The 22217-nt window shown below is 38.1% G+C and overlaps 2 protein-coding genes across 2 annotated transcripts; both read left to right on the forward strand.

Annotated features, from left to right (window-relative positions):
- Positions 1-14725: 14725 nt before the first annotated feature.
- On the forward strand, positions 14726-16852 carry LOC311292796 (HMG domain-containing protein 3-like). Its single transcript, XM_084412609.1, has 6 exons — positions 14726-14790; positions 15510-15649; positions 15748-15949; positions 16099-16203; positions 16356-16552; positions 16626-16852. The coding sequence occupies exons 1-6, from the start codon at positions 14733-14735 to the stop codon at positions 16791-16793; spliced, it is 870 nt and encodes a 289-aa protein (XP_084268735.1). The 5' UTR covers positions 14726-14732; the 3' UTR covers positions 16794-16852.
- A 2804-nt stretch (positions 16853-19656) lies between these two features.
- Positions 19657-21274, forward strand: LOC311292042 (uncharacterized protein). The gene is made up of 8 exons (XM_084411474.1): positions 19657-19704; positions 19774-19824; positions 19906-19950; positions 20034-20098; positions 20179-20287; positions 20379-20417; positions 20532-20585; positions 20721-21274. The coding sequence occupies exons 1-8, from the start codon at positions 19663-19665 to the stop codon at positions 21009-21011; spliced, it is 696 nt and encodes a 231-aa protein (XP_084267600.1). The 5' UTR covers positions 19657-19662; the 3' UTR covers positions 21012-21274.
- The last annotated feature ends 943 nt before the right edge of the window (positions 21275-22217 follow it).

A 22217-nucleotide genomic window follows, 5' to 3' on the forward strand; every position in this document is an offset into this window, starting at 1 on the left:
TCCCCCGATAGACTGACAGATCAACAACATCAAGTAGTTTAATGTCATAGTCTTGCTTGTGTTCCTAATGCATGTACATTATACTCTTTTACCAAATAACTACTATTCACTCTATTATTCACAGCACTTGAATATTGTTAGTTTAACTTCTATTGTTCTCCTCATTTGTAAATCGCTTTGGATTAAAGCGTCTGATAAATGATTAAATGTAAATGTATTACAGTTTTTCTCGATTGCTTAAACACATTTCTTGAAACTATGCCTCGTATTCTCCAAACTGTAAACACAAATTCATAACGTCTCACCCAATTCCCCAAACATCATATTTTCAGGTCAAAATGAAGCTCTACACTCAAAACCATTCACTCTTGCTGAAAAACCAAACTTTGCCCTCAGACAGGACACACAAGCCCTCAAAATCACACACACTACAACGTAATCTTACACACTGGTGTAATACAGTTTTTCTCAATTGTTTACACACAATTTCTGGTACTTGAGACACAATGACCACAACATGTAACTCATTCACCAACCCCCTGAGCCAATTCTGCTAAACTACAAGCACAATTCCTGCTTTACACTCAAATTGTACTTCTAAAACACACTTTTTTCAAAACACTACACACAATTCTCTGCTTTTGGCACAATTTTCATGCAGAAAATCTCTTGTTTTCACAAGGAACACATTGCCATTCAGATATGCACACTGACTCTTCACATGGGCAAACACCTGTCACACAGTTTTACAATTAGCAATCAGAGCTTTAGCATAAAAGGGCAACAGGTGAGCTCTTCAATGGAGCAATGGATGCCAACATTGGATTTTATTTCATTTTTACTGCAAATACAGTCAATTCTTCTGTTGTTTTGTATGTAGACCACTGTATGTGCAACTTTGTGTTGGTTGGGATGTACACTGTGTACATTGTTTTTGTGGGAAAAATAAAATATATTCGTTACCGTGTATTTGTGTGTTCTGAGTATAAAAACAATATTCTCAGATATTTTACAACACACTTATGTATGTACTGTCTGTAGTAAGTGTAACACTGAACAAAAAAAGGCCTAAGTCATTATGATGAATGGAGAAGAAGTGTTTTCCATTCATCATAGTGTTTTACATTGAGCACATCAGTGTTCAACTGGTTCTTATAAATGTCTATCCATATGATGGTTTGTGTGTGTCATTTGAAAACAAAATACCATTTTGAGAAGAAATAACATTGTTTTGAATGTAAAGTTTCATTTTGCAGGAGAATTGAGGGGTTTTGCCCATTGTGTGTGTGTTTTTGGATTTGTGTGTAGAGTTCTGAGAATATGAGGCATGCTTTCAGAAAATGTGTGTAAACAATCGAGAAAAACTGTAAATGCAAAACAACATTTCCAAAACTGGTCAGTTATGTCGCTTGTGGTTCCCCCCCTCACAAACCTTTTCACGATGAACACAAAAGACAACCAATGGATAAATTGGCACAGTTTTATTCATTCATGTACTACACAGTACAACACACACAAAACAAAACAAAAAGCATTTTTTCCGTTTTACTTTTTTTACAGGTTTTCTCGATTGTTTACACACATTTTCTGGTACTTGAGACACAATGACCACAACATGTAACTCATTCACCAACCCCCTGAACCAATTCTGCTAAACTACAAGCACAATTCCTGCTTTACACTCAAATTGTACTTCTAAAACACACTTTTTTCAAAACACTACACACAATTCTCTGCTTTTGGCACAATTTTCATGCAGAAAATCTCTTGTTTTCACAAGGAACACACTGCCATTCAGATATGCACACTGACTCATCACATGGGCAAACACCCGTCACACAGTTTTACAATTAGCAATCAGAGCTTTAGCATTAAAGGGCAACAGGTGAGCTCTTCAATGGGGCAATGGGTGCCAACACTGGATTTTTTTTTTTTTTGACTGTAACTGTATACAGTAAATTCTTTTGTTGTTTTGTATGTAGACCACTGTATGTCCTACTTTGTGTTGGTTGGGATGTACACTGTGTACATTGTTTTTGTGGGAAAAATAAAATATATTCGTTACCGTGTATTTGTGTGTTCTGAGTATAAAAACAATATTCTCAAATATTTTACAACACACTTATGTATGTACTGTCTGTAGTAAGTGTAACACTGAACAAAAAAAGGCCTAAATCATTATGATGAATGGAGAAGAAGGGTTTTCCATTCATGATAGTGTTTTACATTACAGTTTTTCTCAATTGTTTACACACAAATACTGGTACTTGAGACACAATGACCACAACATGTAACTCATTCACCGACCCCCTGAACCAGTTCTGCTAAACTACAAGCACAATTCCTGCTTTACACTCAAACTGCAGATCTAAAACACACCTCTTCAAAACACTACACACAATTCTCTGCTTTTGGCACAATTTTCATGCAGAAAATCTCTTGTTTTCACAAGGAACACACTGCCATTCAGATATGCACACTGACTCTTCACATGGGCAAACACCTGTCACACAGTTTTACAATTAGCAATCAGAGCTTTAGCATAAAAGGGCAACAGGTGAGCTCTTCAACAGGTGAGCTCTTCAATGGAGCAATGGATGCCAACATTGGATTTTTTTTTAAATTTTTTTTTTACTGTAAACAAAAAGTATGTAGTAAGTATACAGTAAATTCTTCTGTTGTTTTGTATGTAGACCACTGTATGTACAACTTTGTGTTGGTTGGGATGTACATTGTTTTTGTGGGAAAAATAAAAATCTATTACTGTAATAAAATATATTTCTTACTGTGTATTTGTGTGTTCTGAGTATAAAAACAATATTCTCAAATATTTTACAACACACTTATGTATGTACTGTCTGTAGTAAGTGTAACACTGAAAAAAGGCCTAAGTCATTATGATGAATGGAGAAGAAGTGTTTTCCATTCATCTTAGTGTTTTACACTGAGCACATCAGTGTTCAACTGGTTCTTATAAATGTCTATTCATATGATGGTTTGTGTGTGTCATTTGAAAACAAAATACCATTTTGAGAAGAAATAACATTGTTTTGAATGTAAAGTTTCATTTTGCAGGAGAATTGAGGGATTTTGCCCATTGTGTGTGTGTTTTTGGATTTGTGTGTAAAGTTCTGAGAATATGAGGCATGCTTTCAGAAAATGTGTGTAAACAATCGAGAAAAACTGTATTATTTTTTTATTCTCTCCTCTAAACTCTAAACTATTTTTTTTCTATATTTACTTACAGTAAGATGTGTGTGACCATCATATGACTGTAAAAGAGCACACACAAACCTTGTTCTAATATGGAATTGTATTGGAATGGTAAAGAGTGTTGGTCGTGACAGGAGGGCCTCCACTCAAGGAGACAATATGATGAACACGTCTAAGAATGTTCCACATATGGTTGAAACACCATCATTGGCCTAGAAAGATAACATTCTGGAGTCAAGACTATAAAGGAGAAAGGATGCCCTCCTTCACTGTCACACTCTGCAGCCACTCTGTCTGACTGTATGACTGCTGGCCTTTTCTTGCAAGAGAATAAACCTCATCAAAGACTATTGGAAATGTTTGTCTCTTATTTAGTGATAGAATTGTGTTTGCCACCACACCTCCTGAAGGTTCTCGAGGCGACAGTAAAGCGACTCAAATTTGGCCTTACTCGTAGCCCAGCCTCCCTCATGTTTTGAGCTCATTGATAAATTGAACATTTATCAATGTTCAGAGCTCATTGATAAAGACATGGGCAACTAGAGTGGCTTGAATTTCATCTGAGACTGCTTGTCTTCTTGCCCTTCGTCCTCCTCCTTATCCCTCCTCAATCTCTTCCTTCATGTCTTTCTAGATCCATTGTTCCAAAACTCAACAAACTGATTTGGGCCCTTCTATCCATCTATTGAAGGATCTGATGTGTGTTCACTTTTGACTCCTACCCCTGGTTTCACAGACAGGGCTTAAGACTAGTCCTAGACTAAAATGTAAGTCTGAGCTGTTTCCACTGAAATAAACTTGCACTGACTGATCTTAAAAATATATCAGTGCCTGTTTTTTTTCTAAGCATGTTTATAAAAATTACTTAAATGTCCTAATTGATCTATGGTCTAATCCTGGCTTAGTCTAAGCCCTGTCTGTGAAACCGGGCCCTAGTGTTTCCACTTCGGTAATTGTGTACTAACTGAGCTGGAGCTGTGCTGACTTGAGTGAACAATATTGAATGCTAGTGGTTTATACATGACAACATGGTCTAGGTAATGAGAAATGAAGGGATTTGTGTGTAGAGTTTTGCAGTGACAGTTCAACAAATCTGACTCGTGTCAAAACAGGGAATAGTGTTTATGGAAGAGGATTAGGGCCAGGCAATAATAAAAAAATAAAACCATCTCGAGATTAAAGTCATTATAATGTGAGATTAAACTAGTTAAATATCGAGAAAAAAAAGTCGAAATACAATCTTGAGAATAAACTCATTAAATAGAGACTAGAGTCGTTGTGTTTCGAGAAAAAACTCATTAAATTTCGAGAAAAAAGTCGAAATACAATCTTGAGAATAAACTCATTACATTTCAAGAATAAAGTGGTTGTGTTTCGAGAAAAAAAAGTTAAATTGAGAAAAAAAAGTCGAACTAATCGTGAGAATAAACTCGTTAAATTTCGAGAATAAAGTCATTGTGTTTCGAGAAAAAAGTCGAAATGAAATGTAGAGAATAACGCATTTGATCAGTGTTCATTTCATAGCCTACTGATAGAGGATGGCAGAGTTGGATCACTTAGTCAAGCTATATTTTAGACTTTCTTGTTATGAGGTTGAAGGATGAACCCAATAGCAGACAGTTTGCAGGACACACTAGGTTTATTATATACAAATAACAGGGAAAACAAAGCCCACGAGGGGGTAAAACAAGGACAGGGCAACGAGTGACAAAACTAGACTAAGACTTGACATAACTAGACTACAAATAAACAGCTAATACAGAAACAGAACTTTCACTTGACAAGGTACTCACAGAGAGACCGCACAATGTATGACAGCAGATAACATAACACCATAGCAGGTTTAACAATGAACCAACACAAGACAGCAGACAAGAGGGGATTAAATAGGGAACTAATGATACACAACAGGGGTCCGTTCTTCGTACGTCGCTAACTCACTTAGCTGGATTTGATTGTTGGCGGTTTGGCATGATCTTGGATTGTTTGGTTCTTCAACGCTCATCCTGGACTTGCTGTAATAGCAACATGTGCGCAAACTTAAACCTGCTCGGGAGCAGCTTATTTCATGTTAACAGGATTAGATCCCGGCTTCATGAGCGGAGCTGATACGGGAAGTCCAGCGCAGCGCGATAGTGCACTTTCTTTCTGAGATATACATTTTTTCTCGTGATTCGTGAGATTGTCGTTTTTTGCCGCTTTTATGTTTAAAAAACAGTTTTAGTTTCCCATTTCCAAGCCACTTAAGTCCCAATGTTGTAGGCTAAAGCATTTTTTTTTTTTTTTTTTTTTTTGGCTATCATAATTTTTTATGAAGATCATGCAATCATGACCATGCCGATTACAGTATATGTCACTCAGGCTTCACTAACGTGATTGGTACCATAGACTATAGGCTAGACCATAGACTGCCATCAAGGCCTCAATGAAGGGGATTATGTGAACAGAAAGGGGGTTCACAATGTAAATGTGCAGCCCAGTCACTATTGTGATTCTTAATATTCCAGATTAGTAATATTATATCAAATAAAAAAAAGGCAGTTTACTAAAATCTTCCATATCACAAATGTGAAAGCAAAATGGCCAGGATCTGTGCCTGACTTAAGCATTTTCAGAGGTTCACATTTATGCACATTATTTGAAAGTGGTAAGAAAAGTTCCACAATTAAATATCAAGCTCACTGTATTACATACACTTATGCTGATCCTAACAGAACTGCATTTGTTCATAGGTGATTATGACATGTTCCTGCAGACAGGTGTTTTATGACCCCATTCCCTGACCCAAACCAGTTACACTGCAGCTCTAGCCAGGACAAGGGCACACAATGACATGAACTTTGGCTAACTAAAGGGAAGATTTCAGTGTCTGATAAGTCTGAGGGTTGCACACCTGACAGGGCCTATGGCATTGTTGCATGTGCCATATTACACAACATTGGCAAAAAAAAAAAAAAAACACTTTTCATTAAATGTTTAATAAAAGACAAATATGCTTAGTTCCTTGAGTTTTATTTCAATTGTTCTTTGTAAAGAAAAGCCAGTGGTCAAGTGATATTAGACACATGCCTCATTCAACAAATAAAAAGGAAAAGTTGTCTATACACTGCCCACCTGTAGGCCTATGTCTCCTCTGTCTGTGCAGACTCTTCTGTAGGCCTTTCTGTAGATGTGGAATCCTGCAACTTATATTGCAGCCATAAAGCATACAAGTATAAATGAAGTAAAGTTATTTATGCACTTGGAGGTAGGCTAGTTCCTCCATATGACAGTTATCTGAGAGGGTTTATTCACTGTCCAGTGCAATGGAAACAAATGGACATTACAAAGTCTTATACTTTCTTTCCTTTGGAAAGTTAGAAAATGTCCACTTACTGCACATATTTCAGCCACCACTTTCTTGGGAACAGATACAAGTGTTGGTGTATTGTGTAAAAGTGCACAAAAGAGGAAAACACAATGTCATTACAATGAACTATACTCTGGAAAAATGTGATCAATAACTCATGGCAAAATATTTTTACATTAACATAAGTTTATCAGTTTTCACTTTCACAAGTCAAAGCAATTCATCATTGGGTCATTCTTCAATTGGGGTGGCAAATGAGAGGCAGAAATTAAAAAAATGCTTGTTTGTTTTCTTTTAATAAAATGTATTGCTATGCATTTAAAATTAGTTTAATATTATATATCCATTTAAACTGAAGCTTAATAACATTTAGATTTTTAAATAATTTGAATCAAACACTGGTGAAACAACCACTTATGTCTATGGTGTTACCAATATTTGAAGTAAAATTTTGGTTTGTTCTAAAATGAGCAGGGAAATGCAACTTTAGGTAATAATTAATAAATACATAAATTAGTGTAAGGACTCAGTTGCATTGATCATTTAAATTAAATTTTTCAAAAGAAATGTTTAATTGTTCATCTTGGCCATTTTTTTTGCCAAAGAAGAACTGTTTCGTTTTATAAAAAAATGTGTATACATAAAAAAGGCAGGAAAAATGGTCTGTGCTACTTTTATAGTCTTTATTCTAAAATATTAAAACCACTTTACAGTCTAAAAACATTAAATTATACGATCAAATGGCTCTGAAGGAAAGAAATTTCAGATACTTTTTGAAGTAACACCACAGACATAATATAACACCACAGACGTAATATTGCATAAAAGGTTTAACAATTTAAAGTTTATTGAGCAAAATACTGAAATTCATCATGAGTAGGATTACAAGAACTATCTTCTCTGATAAAATAACATTTAGAGAAAAACTGAATAAAAAACATCTTCAGTGAATAAATCATGTATCCACAAACTCATTTAACACAAAACATTCAGAACAGCTCAAGGGCTGCCTATTTATTGCAGTCTGCCTATAGGTGGTTTGGTTGTTATCAGTATCACCATTTTTTTTGTTTTAGATTTCAGTGTTCTTGAAGGTATTCCCAAATGTCATGGTTGATCTGAACAGACCTTTTGTTGACTGGTAGTGGCACTGGGATGAAACAAATCACCTGATCATCACTGTACCAATTTATGTCATCTCTGGGGCTTGGCCAAAAAAACTTGTTTATGCCGTTCCTGTGCATACATTTGATTTTGATGTTGTGGTTCTCCACTTCCTGAATGATGCCAGGGTATGGCTGTTCATCGTAATTAAGAACACACCACTGTCCAATGTGTTTACTCTCTATGACCTCTGGACGAAGTGAACCATCAAATGACAATTGTTCAGTTTTTGCAAGATTTTCCATTTTTTTCATGCATAGAGATGCCTCTTGGAGTGCATAACATGGGCAATCATACACACCCTTTTCAGCCTGGCAGAAACAACTTATGTCTCTGTATTTTAGACAGCTGGGTTCAGTGGGTTCACCACTTGATGAATTTTCATCGTTCCCTTTATGGTGCTCAGTGTTTGCACTTCTTCCATCATTTGTACCCAGGCATCAACATCCTCTTCTCCAACATAAAACAGTCGTACCACTGATCCAGAATGTTTCAAATCATTTCATTTCATTTCATTTCATTTTATTTATTTATAAAGCACAAATAAACACAACAGACGTTGACCACTGTGCTGTACAAGTTAATAAATATAAAACAAAACCACACACAATATATTAATAACAGATAATAAAACACTATAGATAGGTTTTAACGAGATCAAAATTATGAGTGATATGCAAGAGTAAATAGATAAGACTGTAGTTTAGATTTAAATTCATAAACAGACGTAGCAGACCTCACAGATAAGGGAAGACTGTTCCACATCCTAGGACCGGCCACTGAAAAAGCACGATCACCTCGCAACTTCAGTCTCGATCTTGGATACGACAGTATAATGCTGTCTGAGGATCGCAAGCATCTTGTTGACTTTTTCACATTTATAAGATCTGACAAGTAGGATGGTGCCAGACCAATCAAAGCCTTAAAAACTAACAACAAAATTTTAAAATCAACTCTATAACACACTGGCAACCAATTTAAGAATGTTTCAAATGGTAAAAGAGGGATTCTGCATCGGGCAAATCTTGTCCATGCCTAACTAAATTGTCTGCAGTTCTTTTAAGTGTTCCGCCTATCCCATCCGGTGCCCCCTTGCCATGACTGGCTTCGAAGAAGTTCCAGGTGGTTGTGGAAAACCCTTTCTTGAAAGGTACAGTGGACAAAAGGTAGAAATTGGCTTTCTGCTTGTACTGTGAGGCTGGGCCATCACTAAAAAAATGCAGACAGGTCACATTTGGATGGTTCTCTTGAATCATTTTAAGAACAGGATCCAAGTGGGCCCAAATGCTAGGAGGGTCATGTCTTCTGCTTGGTGATATAGTGCAGAAGGGCACTGGTGCTGGCTCAGCCTTGACATAAAGCACACCCGTATGAAGGGTGGCCTGTTTGTGTGAACCCCCAAAATGAACTGCCTGTATCTCTTTTGCATATTTGCAGGAGTAATTTTCACTGAAATCTATATGGATGAGGCATTCATTTGGGCCAAGATTTTCACGCAGTTTCCTGTACATGGAATACTGCCATCTGATGTTAAAGAGGTGTCCACGGAAGTTAAACAATCTGTCTTGAAACTGAGTCACAAGTTCATCCTCTGTTATAGCAATTTCCTTTTTGATTGTAACAGTGGAGCTATCACAACCATTCTCATGACTTATCTTTTCAAGGGACCACTGAGTCAGATTTACCTCTTTGTTCTGAGGGGATCTGAAGAGTGAACACGTGGTCGTCTTGCATTCCTTGCATTGGCCATATGCGCACTCCTTTTTTGTCATATCGCACGCAATGGCATCAGCCATTTCCTCCAAATTTTTGGAAGTAAGGATGCCAAGTGAAAACAGCTTGTCTGCCATATACTGCAAGTTCTCATGTGTTTTGCAGAGGCAAGTATCCCGGTCAGCCTCTTTTGGCTGTGTAACCCAAAATGGTCTCTGGGCACAAAAAAAAGAGTAAGACACATGCTTATGCTCTGCACTGAACTTCTTGTGGAGATTGACCATTGTGTCACAGAGAATTCTTCTTTGCTTTTTTATTTTTCTTACAGTGACTGTGTTCTTCTTTCCAGTGACAACCCTACTCACACCATCTCTCAAAAAGTATTGTTTGACAGAGCTCCTTAGACCTTGAGAGATTATATTCTTCTGTCTTATGAAATCAAGTTCTTTCCCACATGTTTTCCACCTTTTATATGAAAAGCCAATCTGTTTTTGGCAGAAAGCCTGTAATTTATACTTCTTGATCAATTTTCCACAAATCAGCCGTGCATAAATTTGTTTGACCCTCTCTTTTTTGCCTGGCTACACTTGCACTCCCAGACCTGCACGCTCAGACACCAGCGCTTCCTCTGCACGTGACGTCACTTGCAATCGACGCATATAGCGTGGCCCTTCTCCTCGTGTCGGATTGAGAACAGTGCGTCGTTTAAAAATCGTTGCTGTAAGTATATATTAACATGCTTTTTCAGTATATGATAATGCGTTTTACGTTCATTTACACGACTTTTAATCTCTGATATACACATATTAGGCCTAACAAGCCAACCACTCATGGTCTTAAATACATAAACGAAACTATTTAATAGAGTGGTATATAAACTGCCTTTCAATTGCTTGCACGTTGAAACCACCGTAGTTCACACTGTTAACTGTTTTTTTTTTTTTACGGTGAAAACATTTTTAGTAAAATACGTATTGTAAAATACAAGCAATATTCAGTCATGTTTCGGCCTTGCATATCAGTTTAGCTCATTACATTCGGATGTCATTTCCTGAACACATCCTAATATTAATATTATCATTGGTTTCATTACAGATGCATCATGCAGTGCACCAATCAATAATTTTAGTTTCTGGAACCCCCCTTGTACCACAGTGCACATCATGTTGCACTCTATACCACTGCAGTTTATGCCCTTCCTTGAAGCCAACCACCCTGAAAAAAATAAAACTACATTGGGACGCCCATTTTAAAAAAGCAGTTGTCTTCCAAGGTAGGTGCATTACACTATTGGACTGTAATTGTAGGTGCACAAGCACATTCGTACATATTTTTCCTTCAAATAAACACTAGAAGGTACTGCTCTGAAAGAGTTCTCTAAACTGTTGTGTTCACTTGCAAATTGCTGTTCACAGACTTGCAATGCTTTTGTCCATATTTGGTAAAAAAAAAAAAGAAGCCAATAGTGTAAACAGTAAATTTTTTAAACTTTTTGTTCTTAAGCTTGAAACACAATTTACACCTTAACAAAGCTTTTCTTGTGCATGTAAATTTAATTTACGCTTACAATCTTATGTACTCTCCCCCAATTTTATTTTACATATGTAAATCTTTTTGGGTTATATATTGATGGGTTTTATAAACAGTAGTCAACATTTGAAGTGGATCAAAAAAGTTCATAAAAATTGTTCTAAGACAAGACCGGGTATTGTTGTGGTTTTAGGACAACTTTAATTAAAGTTTTTGATCCACTTCAAATGTTGACTACTGTAATTGTATGTTTTTTATTTTGGTGCATTGGTATTGTTTTTCATACTGTGCTTTATCTACAGGAAAAAGAATATGTCGTTGCCATCTGCCCTGCAGAGTTGAGGCTCATTACCATTGTCCCAATTGCAGTAAAACTGTTCTGAGGAGATATGTTATGGAAGCTCACTTAAAAATATGCTCATCAAATGTACCCCTTCAATCCTCTAAAACTTCAGCTGGAGTAGTTAATTTACCCTCAACATCAGTATCTACAGCGACACCTGCAGTGGTTAATTTGTCCTCAACATCAGCTGCACTGTCCTCACTGCCATCTACAGTGACCCCTGCGGTGGTTCGTTTGTCCTCAACATCAGCTGCACTGTCCTCACTGCCATCTACAGCGACACCTGCGGTGGTTCATTTGTCCTCAACATCAGCTGCACTGTCCTCACTGCCATCTACAGCGACACCTGCGGTGGTTCGTTTGTCCTCAACATCAGCTGCACTGTCCTCACTGCCATCTACAGCGACACCTGCGGTGGTTCATTTGTCCTCAACATCAGCTGCACTGTCCTCACTGCCATCTACAGTGACCCCTGCGGTGGTTCATTTGTCCTCAACATCAGCTGCACTGTCCTCACTGCCATCTACAGTGACCCCTGCGGTGGTTCATTTGTCCTCAACATCAGCTGCACTGTCCTCACTGCCATCTACAGTGACCCCTGCGGTGGTTCATTTGTCCTCAACATCAGCTGCACTGTCCTCACTGCCATCTACAGCGACACCTGCGGTGGTTCGTTTGTCCTCAACATCAGCTGCACTGTCCTCACTGCCATCTACAGCGACACCTGCGGTGGTTCATTTGTCCTCAACATCAGCTGCACTGTCCTCACTGCCATCTACAGTGACCCCTGCGGTGGTTCATTTGTCCTCAACATCAGCTGCACTGTCCTCACTGCCATCTACAGTGACCCCTGCGGTGGTTCATTTGTCCTCAACATCAGCTGCACTGTCCTCACTGCCATCTACAGTGACCCCTGCGGTGGTTCATTTGTCCTCAACATCAGCTGCACTGTCCTCACTGCCATCTACAGCGACACCTGCGGTGGTTCATTTGTCCTCAACATCAGCTGCACTGTCCTCACTGCCATCTACAGCGACACCTGCGGTGGTTCATTTGTCCTCAACATCAGCTGCACTGTCCTCACTGCCATCTACAGCGACACCTGCGGTGGTTCATTTGTCCTCAACATCAGCTGCACTGTCCTCACTGCCATCTACAGCGACCCCTGCGGTGGTTCATTTGTCCTCAACATCAGCTGCACTGTCCTCACTGCCATCTACAGCGACCCCTGCGGTGGTTCGTTTGTCCTCAACATCAGCTGCACTGTCCTCACTGCCATCTACAGCGACCCCTGCGGTGGTTCATTTGTCCTCAACATCAGCTGCACTGTCCTCACTGCCATCTACAGCGACACCTGCAGTGGTTCAGTTGTCCTCAACATCAGCTGCACTGTCCTCATTGCCATCTACAGCGACCCCTGCGGTGGTTCGTTTGTCCTCAACATCAGCTGCACTGTCCTCATTGCCATCTACAGCGACCCCTGCGGTGGTTCGTTTGTCCTCAACATCAGCTGCACTGTCCTCACTGCCATCTACAGCGACCCCTGCGGTGGTTCGTTTGTCCTCAACATCAGCTGCACTGTCCTCACTGCCATCTACAGTGACCCCTGCGGTGGTTCATTTGTCCTCAACATCAGCTGCACTGTCCTCACTGCCATCTACAGCGACCCCTGCGGTGGTTCATTTGTCCTCAACATCAGCTGCACTGTCCTCACTGCCATCTACAGCGACCCCTGCGGTGGTTCATTTGTCCTCAACATCAGCTGCACTGTCCTCACTGCCATCTACAGCGACTCCTGCGGTGGTTCATTTGTCCTCAACATCAGCTGCACTGTCCTCACTGCCATCTACAGCGACCCCTGCGGTGGTTCGTTTGTCCTCAACATCAGCTGCACTGTCCTCACTGCCATCTACAGCGACCCCTGCGGTGGTTCGTTTGTCCTCAACATCAGCTGCACTGTCCTCACTGCCATCTACAGCGACCCCTGCGGTGGTTCGTTTGTCCTCAACATCAGCTGCACTGTCCTCACTGCCATCTACAGCGACACCTGCGGTGGTTCATTTGTCCTCAACATCAGCTGCACTGTCCTCACTGCCATCTACAGCGACCCCTGCGGTGGTTCATTTGTCCTCAACATCAGCTGCACTGTCCTCACTGCCATCTACAGCGACCCCTGCGGTGGTTCATTTGTCCTCAACATCAGCTGCACTGTCCTCACTGCCATCTACAGCGACACCTGCGGTGGTTCATTTGTCCTCAACATCAGCTGCACTGTCCTCACTGCCATCTACAGCGACACCTGCGGTGGTTCATTTGTCCTCAACATCAGCTGCACTGTCCTCACTGCCATCTACAGCGACACCTGCGGTGGTTCATTTGTCCTCAACATCAGCTGCACTGTCCTCACTGCCATCTACAGCAACACCTGCGGTGGTTCATTTGTCCTCAACATCAGCTGCACTGTCCTCACTGCCATCTACAGTGACCCCTGCGGTGGTTCGTTTGCCAAAAAGGCAAAATGTGATTAAATGCCCACATTGTTCTGTCACTGTGCTAAAAAAGAACTTGATAATCCACATTAACAGAAAACATACTGACCATTCAAAAGATATTACAATGCACTCGCATCTTTCGAGTGTGTCTGTTGATCCCTCAAATGGACTGTCAGCAGTTCAAAGAAGTGGTCATGGTTTCACTATACCAGTTCATGTTCAGAGGAAGACGTGGGGCAAAGCTCATTATGTTAGATGTGAGTTGGAGGAGTGTCGCCAGTACCAGCTACTTGCTCACCGGAGTGGAAACACGTTTAGTCTCTGTGAACACCTTCGTTCACTGGATTATTGTTTTGAGAGAGCATTTGAGGAGCACCTGGAACCAAGAATCCTTGATGAGATGGTTAAGCTTAAATTCATAGGAGAGTCAAAGAAGGCAGTTTGTTTGAAAAGACAAAAAATAGCTCAGAGAGCTCATGCTCCATTTTCAGTGTTGGTGGCATTAGGTGAATCTCAAAAGCAAATCACTCTCTCCATCCATGAGCCTACTGTTCATCACTATAATCGCCTTGGGAGAGTAATGGTAACATACAATTCAACTTCAAGTACTTGGCACTGCCCATGTGCAAAGCCACGAATGTCTTGCCCTCACAAAAACATAGCCAAATGGCATTTATTCCAAATAAATAAGAACTTGTTCACAACACACAAAGATTCTAAATCAAGTGACACCTTGGGTCCCCAGCCCTCAGAAGAGCACATCTTCACTTCCCCAATTGACCTTCAAAGCACTGTGGAATATATATATAACAAGAAGAAAATCCCAGCTAATCTTCCAGAAGCAGCAACCAAATCTAAGGAATTTTCATCAACTTATCTTCCAGTTGAAACAACGTGTATGATCTGCAGTGGTGAAACTGCACTTGACATGCCACAGCTGATTACTGCAAAAGCTAAAATTGTCACCATGGAAAGTGTCATTGACAGTAAGTTCAACATTCAAAAATGTATCCCAAATAAACAGTAGTTCTGAGGCACTCACAAGGAATATAAGTTTAAAAAGCCTTTATTTTAAACTTGGCTATCCATTAAAAAACATGCCAACATGTTTCGGCCTCTATGGCCGCCTTCAGGACAAATTCAAAATGGCAGTCTGTACACTGCATGCTGTATATCTGCATGTCGTCACATGACCTCATCTGCACAGGTGTCACCTGACAGAGAGCATAGTTACTTTAAATAAGACAAGTCACATTTTCAATATTTTACCAATTCCCACTTCAGGATAGTTTAAAATGTCAATATAAATAGATAATATAGCAACAGGTTACTTTATATAAGACAAGTTACAGAAACAGGTTACATTGTGAAAAAGATTGAATGATCTAATGAATATGTGCAGTCTCAGATGTTGAATAATTTTACACTTTCTATATTTTACCACTTTCCACATTAAGATACACTTTGAAATATCAATATAGATAGATATAGCAAAACATTGACATGTGCATGTAGTCAGTTACAAAAAAGGAGAAAAATCGAATTCTAAATTTAGACCAGGGTATTGAGTTGCTTTTAAAGTATAAATACAAAAGGATTCTCTTTGCAAAAGTTTCAAAAATGTATGTTCACTAGTCATATTAGATTGTATCATAAGCATTCATGAATGTTACTTGCACTTAACTCTTTTTTTTTATTTTTTAAGACATCTCTACTTACACCAGAAGATGCCCAGGGTGTAATATGATTTATAGGTACCAGGAATGGCAGGATGGTCTCCACAATTTTGATGATCATGTGCTTCTGAGTCTCGAACTGTGTCTGTACCTAAGACACAGTTTACAGGTTTGTCTTTATTGCATAGTGTTTAATGACACGCATATCTATCCAATAATTAAGCTATAAAAAAAATTGTTGACCCATTCCTGTTATGTCTATTCCAGAACCATGTATCAGTTTCCAGGGCTATTGATACTTTGCGCCTCCGGAGAATAAAATACCCCAACAGAGACACCATAATTCATGGTTACAGTCATTTTGAGGCCTTGACAGATACCGAATACTTGTATTCTTGTGTTAACTGTGGCTACCATCCTCCTGTGGTCATCATGGACTTGCACAAGAAGGGTGTTTTTAGTATGTCAGGTAAGAGTTTGTTTTCTTTAATATAGTAACAACCAGTGTAATGAAATGTAAAAGTACTTTTTTTGAAATACTATCTATCCGCCCGTACGACCGAACAACCGACTATCTATCTGTCTGTCTCACTTTTTTGTATGTTTCAATTTTGTAAGTGAGTGACCTCAAAGTGCCTCCACCTGATTTTAGAGGGGAAGTTGACATAGAGGATTTCTGGAAATCAGTTAATCTTGAGATGATTGCTCGAGGATTTGTCCCCAGTAAGTGTTTTTTTTAATTTATTTATTTTTTTAATTTTTTTTTTTACCAACAATACCTGTGGAATGATTTATTGAATTTTGATCAAATAATTTTTCCTCTGAAATGCTTCAGTTTTCATATTATGTAGACGAGTAATAAATGTGTGCATCAGGCCGGGCCAAAAATCCATTTGCTGTGCAACCTAGCTATGAAAACTGGGCTCCATGGATTGGAAGCAAGACTAGGAAGGATAACACTGTATTGAATACAGAATACGCCAAAGTTGTTACAGCAAAGGTCACATCAGCTGAAGCTCAAATGATGAATGTCTCAGAAGACCGTCTTGTGGATGAGCTGATGAAGCAGAAGGTAGAAATCTTCATAAAATGTGATCTTTAAAACAAAAGGATTGTTCTGACAATGTGCTTGCATTATTTAACAGGTCGGTGTTGTCCGAAATCTATGCAAAGCCTGTAATATTGACTCTAAAGGTTCTCGCATGGATCTAGTTTCAAGATTAAGAGCGGAGATGCAGAACAGGCAGTCATATGACAAAATGTTCCAGAAAATCTGGGGAGCATCAGGTGGGCATATTACTTTAATGAGATGATAATTGAGAGATGATAATTTGACATGCTTTTATTATGGCTTTTCCAGGTGGCTGGTCAGTTATCCTATGCCCACATGGTGTGGTGTATAGTATAAAGTTCAATTTGAGAGCCGAAAGTCCCAGAGATTTTGCGGACCTGTTGTTGTCATGGAAGCACGTTCCTAATGTTAGTGTCTATGACTTTGCGCGAGGCTTGGCCACACATGGTAATTTGCGTGTACCCACTGCTATTCCATTTCAACCCCATGAAGGGAGACTAGCTGAGCCAACACCAGACAACATCAGCTCAGCAAAGCAGGGCAAACTAAACGTCTCTCTTCCTTGGTTGTTTGAGAAGACAGACAATTTGAATATCAAATGCCATCCCATCACTGGATCATCTGAGCACTACGTGTTATATGACAAACTTCATGAATCGAACACAAAAGACCCCCAGGAAGTACTCAGAAGAATCAGCCTGGTCCCAGAGCTACAGGGTTGGCTAAATAGTCAAATAGCAGAACAGTTTTTTGCAAGCTTGCGAAAAAGCAACTATTTCCTCAACAACATGGCACCATCAACACATATCTTTATGATGCGCAACATCATTCATCATAAGAACACATCCACAAACCAGAAGCTTCTGGAAGTACAGCTGCAACGTGGTCACAGACCTCATGGAATTGAAGATATCATCCTGTCTGACTTAGGGCAAGCTATTCTAGGTCAGTAGCCAATAGTTATTCTGCTCTGCTTTCTTTTATAAACCATGATATTTTGAGTAACTTTACAATAGTAACCTTGTTTTACCCTGCTTTTCTCAGCCCCACAAGCTAGTGAAAGAGAAACCGTCAGGCAACATCCACATCACATAAAACAGGACATTAGTGAGAATTTTTTTTTCTCCTTGTGACTTTCAATGGTTTTTGCCTTTTTGCTAATACTGTTTTTTTTTTTTTAACATGCAGAAGACTGTGGACCTCAATGTGAAGCATTCACCAAGTGTGAAAATATTTCAGCCTGTCGAGCATCATGGACTTTGGGAAATCATCCAGCTCAAAAAGAACTTGTTAGTTTCAATAAATCATTAATACAGCTCTGTTTAACTGTGGGATTTTTAATGTTGAAACCTTTTTTGTTGTTGTTAATAGCTAAACTACATACTGGACATTGAGAGACCAGGAGAGGAACTGATCGTTCGAACAACGAATGCTGTCCTAAACCGTGCTGACTTTTGGACACTGGGCTTTAACAGAGACATGGAGTCAACTGTAAGATTACAGCTGTTTTATATTGCTTTATATATTTGTTGTAACATGGATTTATAATTTTGTATTTTTATATACTTTTTTTTTCAGATTGGAAATAGTTGTTTTCAGTTGCTTGAAAGCATTGCACGCTCAAAGGTATTTCAATTATATATTTAGTTACTTAGAAATACCTTCAAGTTGTACAATATTCATTTTATACAATATTACAATAGTTGAGTTGACAGTACATATTTTGAATGGTATCTTCTACACACAATACCCTGCAGGGCAAGAACATTTATGTAGCCAGTCTTTATGTTGTACCAACATGGCTGCCACCAAACAACTGTGATCCATTTGTGAGTCTACCTGTAAGTACATGTTGTTCTAATCCCTATTATGCATGCTGTTATGATGTGTTCACTAAAACTTTCTTATTCATGTCAGGATGATGCTTACTTGAAAGATGCCCTTGTGATTCCGATTTGGACACCAGGACACTACCAGCTGTGTGTACGTATTCACACTGCATTTAGTGAATATAAAAAATAAATAAATAAATAAATATATATATATATATATCGTCTTTGCATGCCAGTAGTGCTTTGATTTCAGTGCATGTATAACTGCAGAAAGTACCAAATAGATGTAAAGGTAAACATAAAAAAGAAAAAACATATTTTGTAGAATATGAAAATACCAAAAAAAGTAATTTGTGCTGTTAATAATGTTAAGAAAAAGTAATTTGTGCTGTTAATAATGTTAAGAAAAAGTAATTTGTGCTGTTAATAATGTTAAGAAAAAGTAATTTGTGCTGTTAATAATGTTAAGAAAAAGTAATTTGTGCTGTTGTTAATGTTAAGAAAAAAACTATACTGTTCTTTTCTTTAGGTTTTGAAGCCAGCCCAGAGATTAATTCTCTTTTTAGACTCTAAATGTTCTGAGACACCACTCGGATTTGGTAACCAGAGATACAAAGCTCTGTTGAGGTCTTTGAAAAAATGTACTTAAAATGCGCGGTTGCGCTTTTGTTCAGAGAAGGTCACGTTCATTTGACCCGTCTACACTGCAAGGTCATCTTATTTCAGGGATTGTTCAGTTGGAGCTGTTTTTTCGACTGTATGAAGGTTTGTACTAGTTCTAATGTGCTTCAGGTTTCTCAGACCTTTTTTGCATTAGTGATGATTTCAGATTTAAACACCTTTGTTTCATTGTGACAGCTTATGGTCTGAGAAACCTGTTATTTAACAATGCTTGCATGTTCAGTTGTTCACTAATAGTCACAGTTCTGTGACTTATTTCATGAAGTTCATAGTATTGTATGTATTTTTCAGATGTTGTTTTCCTATATTATGCATGATGGTTTGTTCTCATTGTGTTGTTGAACGGGTTTCTCAGAGGTTACTGAGAGTACTAGGGGATCCCTATCTGATTCAAGCTTGTTTTGTAATCAATATCATGCTAATAATATCTATATAGTTGCAGGCCATATTTAAAAATGTATGGAACCCCTGGCTCTTTCACTGATCCCAGTTTGGGAAACTGTTCTACAGATTTAAATGTGAAAAGTTATTAAGAAAAAACTGCTAATGTTAAAATGAACACAATCTGTAATCGACAGGGATATTGCGAACCGGTTAATGCCTGGAAAATGGGCTGAAAAGACAGGCCTTGATTTAGAGGTAAATTTGATCAAGTCTCTCTGTTACTTATTGAAATTTTAGTCACTAATGTATTTTTCTATATTAAAGGGGTTTCCAGGGCAACCATATGGTAATGACTGCGGTGTCTTCATGTTAATGGTAAGATTGATTTTTGTTTGTTAGTCATCTGGCTGTTTTTAATTCTCTTTTGCCTCATCATGTTTTTTCCCCCCTGTATAGTCTGCATTTTACCTGGTGATGGATTCCTCATTTGACTACACAATTGTGAGTACTTGTTTACAATAATGTCGAGTCAGTGTGATTTTAAAATACAAGTGGTAATAATTACCCCATAATGTTTTGTGCAGCTGGACATGCCAGAACTGCGGAAATGGTGGTGTGTGATGTTGATGGAGAACTATGGTCTGGATAGGTACAGTATTTCTTTCTTTCTTTTTTTGGATATAAACAAATAAATAACGGAAAAATGAGTAATATTGTCATGCTTTACAGCCATGGAAAGGTTTTTGCACACTTTACTGAGGAGTCTAAAACCTTCCTAAGGGGTGATCAACAGCCAGTTTTTAGACTAAAGAAAAGGAAGTTTGAGGAGACCTCTCAGGTGAAAGCTTATACTAGGGAATATAACACCTAAAATGTCATATTACTTTGTGAATGTTTGATTTGCTTATGCTGTGGTGTTTGACTAACAGGCAGAGCCACAACATCAGGTTCAAGAATTATCATCACAGGTATGTACTGTGTAGTTGGTTCTAAAAAAAGCTAATTATCTTTAAATAAAAAGTTATAAAGTTAACACCGACTTAAATTAAATATTAATTTATTTGTATTTTATATATTTTTAGGCAGATGTACTGCATCCTGTGTTGGAGGATACACCACTAGAATCATCACAAGAGGTACACTGTTCTGTTACATGACTAGCAACAAAGTCATAATAATTGAAAATAGTTGTTGTTTTGCTTTGGTTTTTGTTGTCAATGTGTTTGGTTTATCACAGTTGTATCTCCTTTGTTCTCTGTGTTTTTTCACAGAGTCGATTGATGCCAGATTTGAAGATAGCCAGCAAGTGGTGTTTGGATCAGTCAAGTGTGCTGCTTGGTTCTGTTCAGGTGCCCAAAGTACTGTGTATGGAGGAACAAGACGTTGCGGAAGCAATTGAGAGATTAGAGAAGGCTGAGTTTCCAGAGGACAGAATAGATGCTCTGGAACCCTTTTGCTTCATCTTTACCGAAATTAATGACATGGAAATGTTTCTTGAACATGTAGTTGATGTTATGAAATTAAAGGTAAATTGTCGAACTGCAATAGAGGAAAGCGCATAATGTGCCAGTGTGTTTTTGTTTTTTATATATGGAAGGGGTAAAAAGTGGTTTCTTTCTATTGTACTAATTGTATATTGTGTATTTGTACGTTGTTTAATTGCAAATTGACATTTACAATAAAAATAAATGAATTACATATTTTAATGGTATTAACATTTACAATGAAAAAATTTTTTTTTAATTTTTTGTTTTTAAATTGTATAAACCTGATTGTTCCTTTGTATCCTTGATGGTCATTCGCTTTGCTAGTATAATAATACGATATTTGCCTACTTGAATGTCAAATTAAAAATATAACAATATTTTGATAACGCAAGCTACAAAATATAACTTTTGAGGAAGATTTAGGAGGCGCTATAGCACGTAAGTCATACCTGTCAACCCTCCCATTTTTCCCGGGATTCTTGCTATCCCGCTATCATCCCGTTTAAATATTTCCCGTATTTTTAATCTTTCCATTAGTATATAAAAAAAATCGTAAGTCATACCTGTCAACCCTCCCCTTTTTCCCGGGATTCTTGCTATCCCGCTATCATCCCGTTTAAATATTTCCCGTATTTTTAATCTTTCTATTAGTATATAAAAAAAATCGTAAGTCATACCTGTCAACCCTCCCCTTTTTCCCGGGATTCTTGCTATCCCGCTATCATCCCGTTTAAATATTTCCCGTATTTTTAATCTTTCTATTAGTATATAAAAAAAATCGCGCAAAGAAGAACAGCAGCATCCCGAGGATGGATGAACATGAGAGATGGCATTGGAGACTATGCAATAGCCCCCCCACAATAGAATTGTACATGTTAAATCAAATCTATATTCACAATATAATTTGTGTTAAAATTTTTATATTGTTGCAATTACATTCCATGAATTCCATGAAGGTATGGCGGGAACATGCATATTTTGTTACAAATGTAATCTCTCAAACTCAATTAAATATGTATTTTAAAACAAAAATGTAATTATTAATAGTGCACAAATTGTGTTTATCCTACAGAATACAAAAATGCAACAAACATTTTTTTTATTGGTATTTAAAGTTTATTTCAACTGTTTTAAAGTAGAGGGACACCACTTGCCACCACAAATGAAGAATGACCCCATTACTCAAGATTTAACAGTTGAAATGACCATACAGCCTTAATTTAATGCAGAAAAAAATATTTTACAGTGTAGGCTACTAAGATCTTTTCTTTTTTTTTTTCT

This window comes from Rutilus rutilus (assembly GCF_951802725.1).
Source record: "Rutilus rutilus genome assembly, chromosome: 6".
Classification (NCBI taxonomy): domain Eukaryota; kingdom Metazoa; phylum Chordata; class Actinopteri; order Cypriniformes; family Leuciscidae; genus Rutilus; species Rutilus rutilus.

What these genes read in the sequence shown, in the direction of transcription:
- LOC311292042 (XM_084411474.1), top strand. Translation starts at nt 19,663, where the DNA reads ATGCCTGGAAAATGGGCTGAAAAGACAGGCCTTGATTTAGAG. An exon ending in AGTTTGAGGAGACCTCTCAG is followed by an intron (nt 20,288 to 20,378) that starts GTGAAAGCTTAT and finishes TTTGACTAACAG; the next exon opens with GCAGAGCCACAACATCAGGT. An exon ending in TTCAAGAATTATCATCACAG is followed by an intron (nt 20,418 to 20,531) that starts GTATGTACTGTG and finishes ATATATTTTTAG; the next exon opens with GCAGATGTACTGCATCCTGT.
- LOC311292796 (XM_084412609.1), top strand. Translation starts at nt 14,733, where the DNA reads ATGCCACAGCTGATTACTGCAAAAGCTAAAATTGTCACCATGGAAAGT. An exon ending in ACCTAAGACACAGTTTACAG is followed by an intron (nt 15,650 to 15,747) that starts GTTTGTCTTTAT and finishes TGTCTATTCCAG; the next exon opens with AACCATGTATCAGTTTCCAG. An exon ending in ATGAGCTGATGAAGCAGAAG is followed by an intron (nt 16,553 to 16,625) that starts GTAGAAATCTTC and finishes ATTATTTAACAG; the next exon opens with GTCGGTGTTGTCCGAAATCT.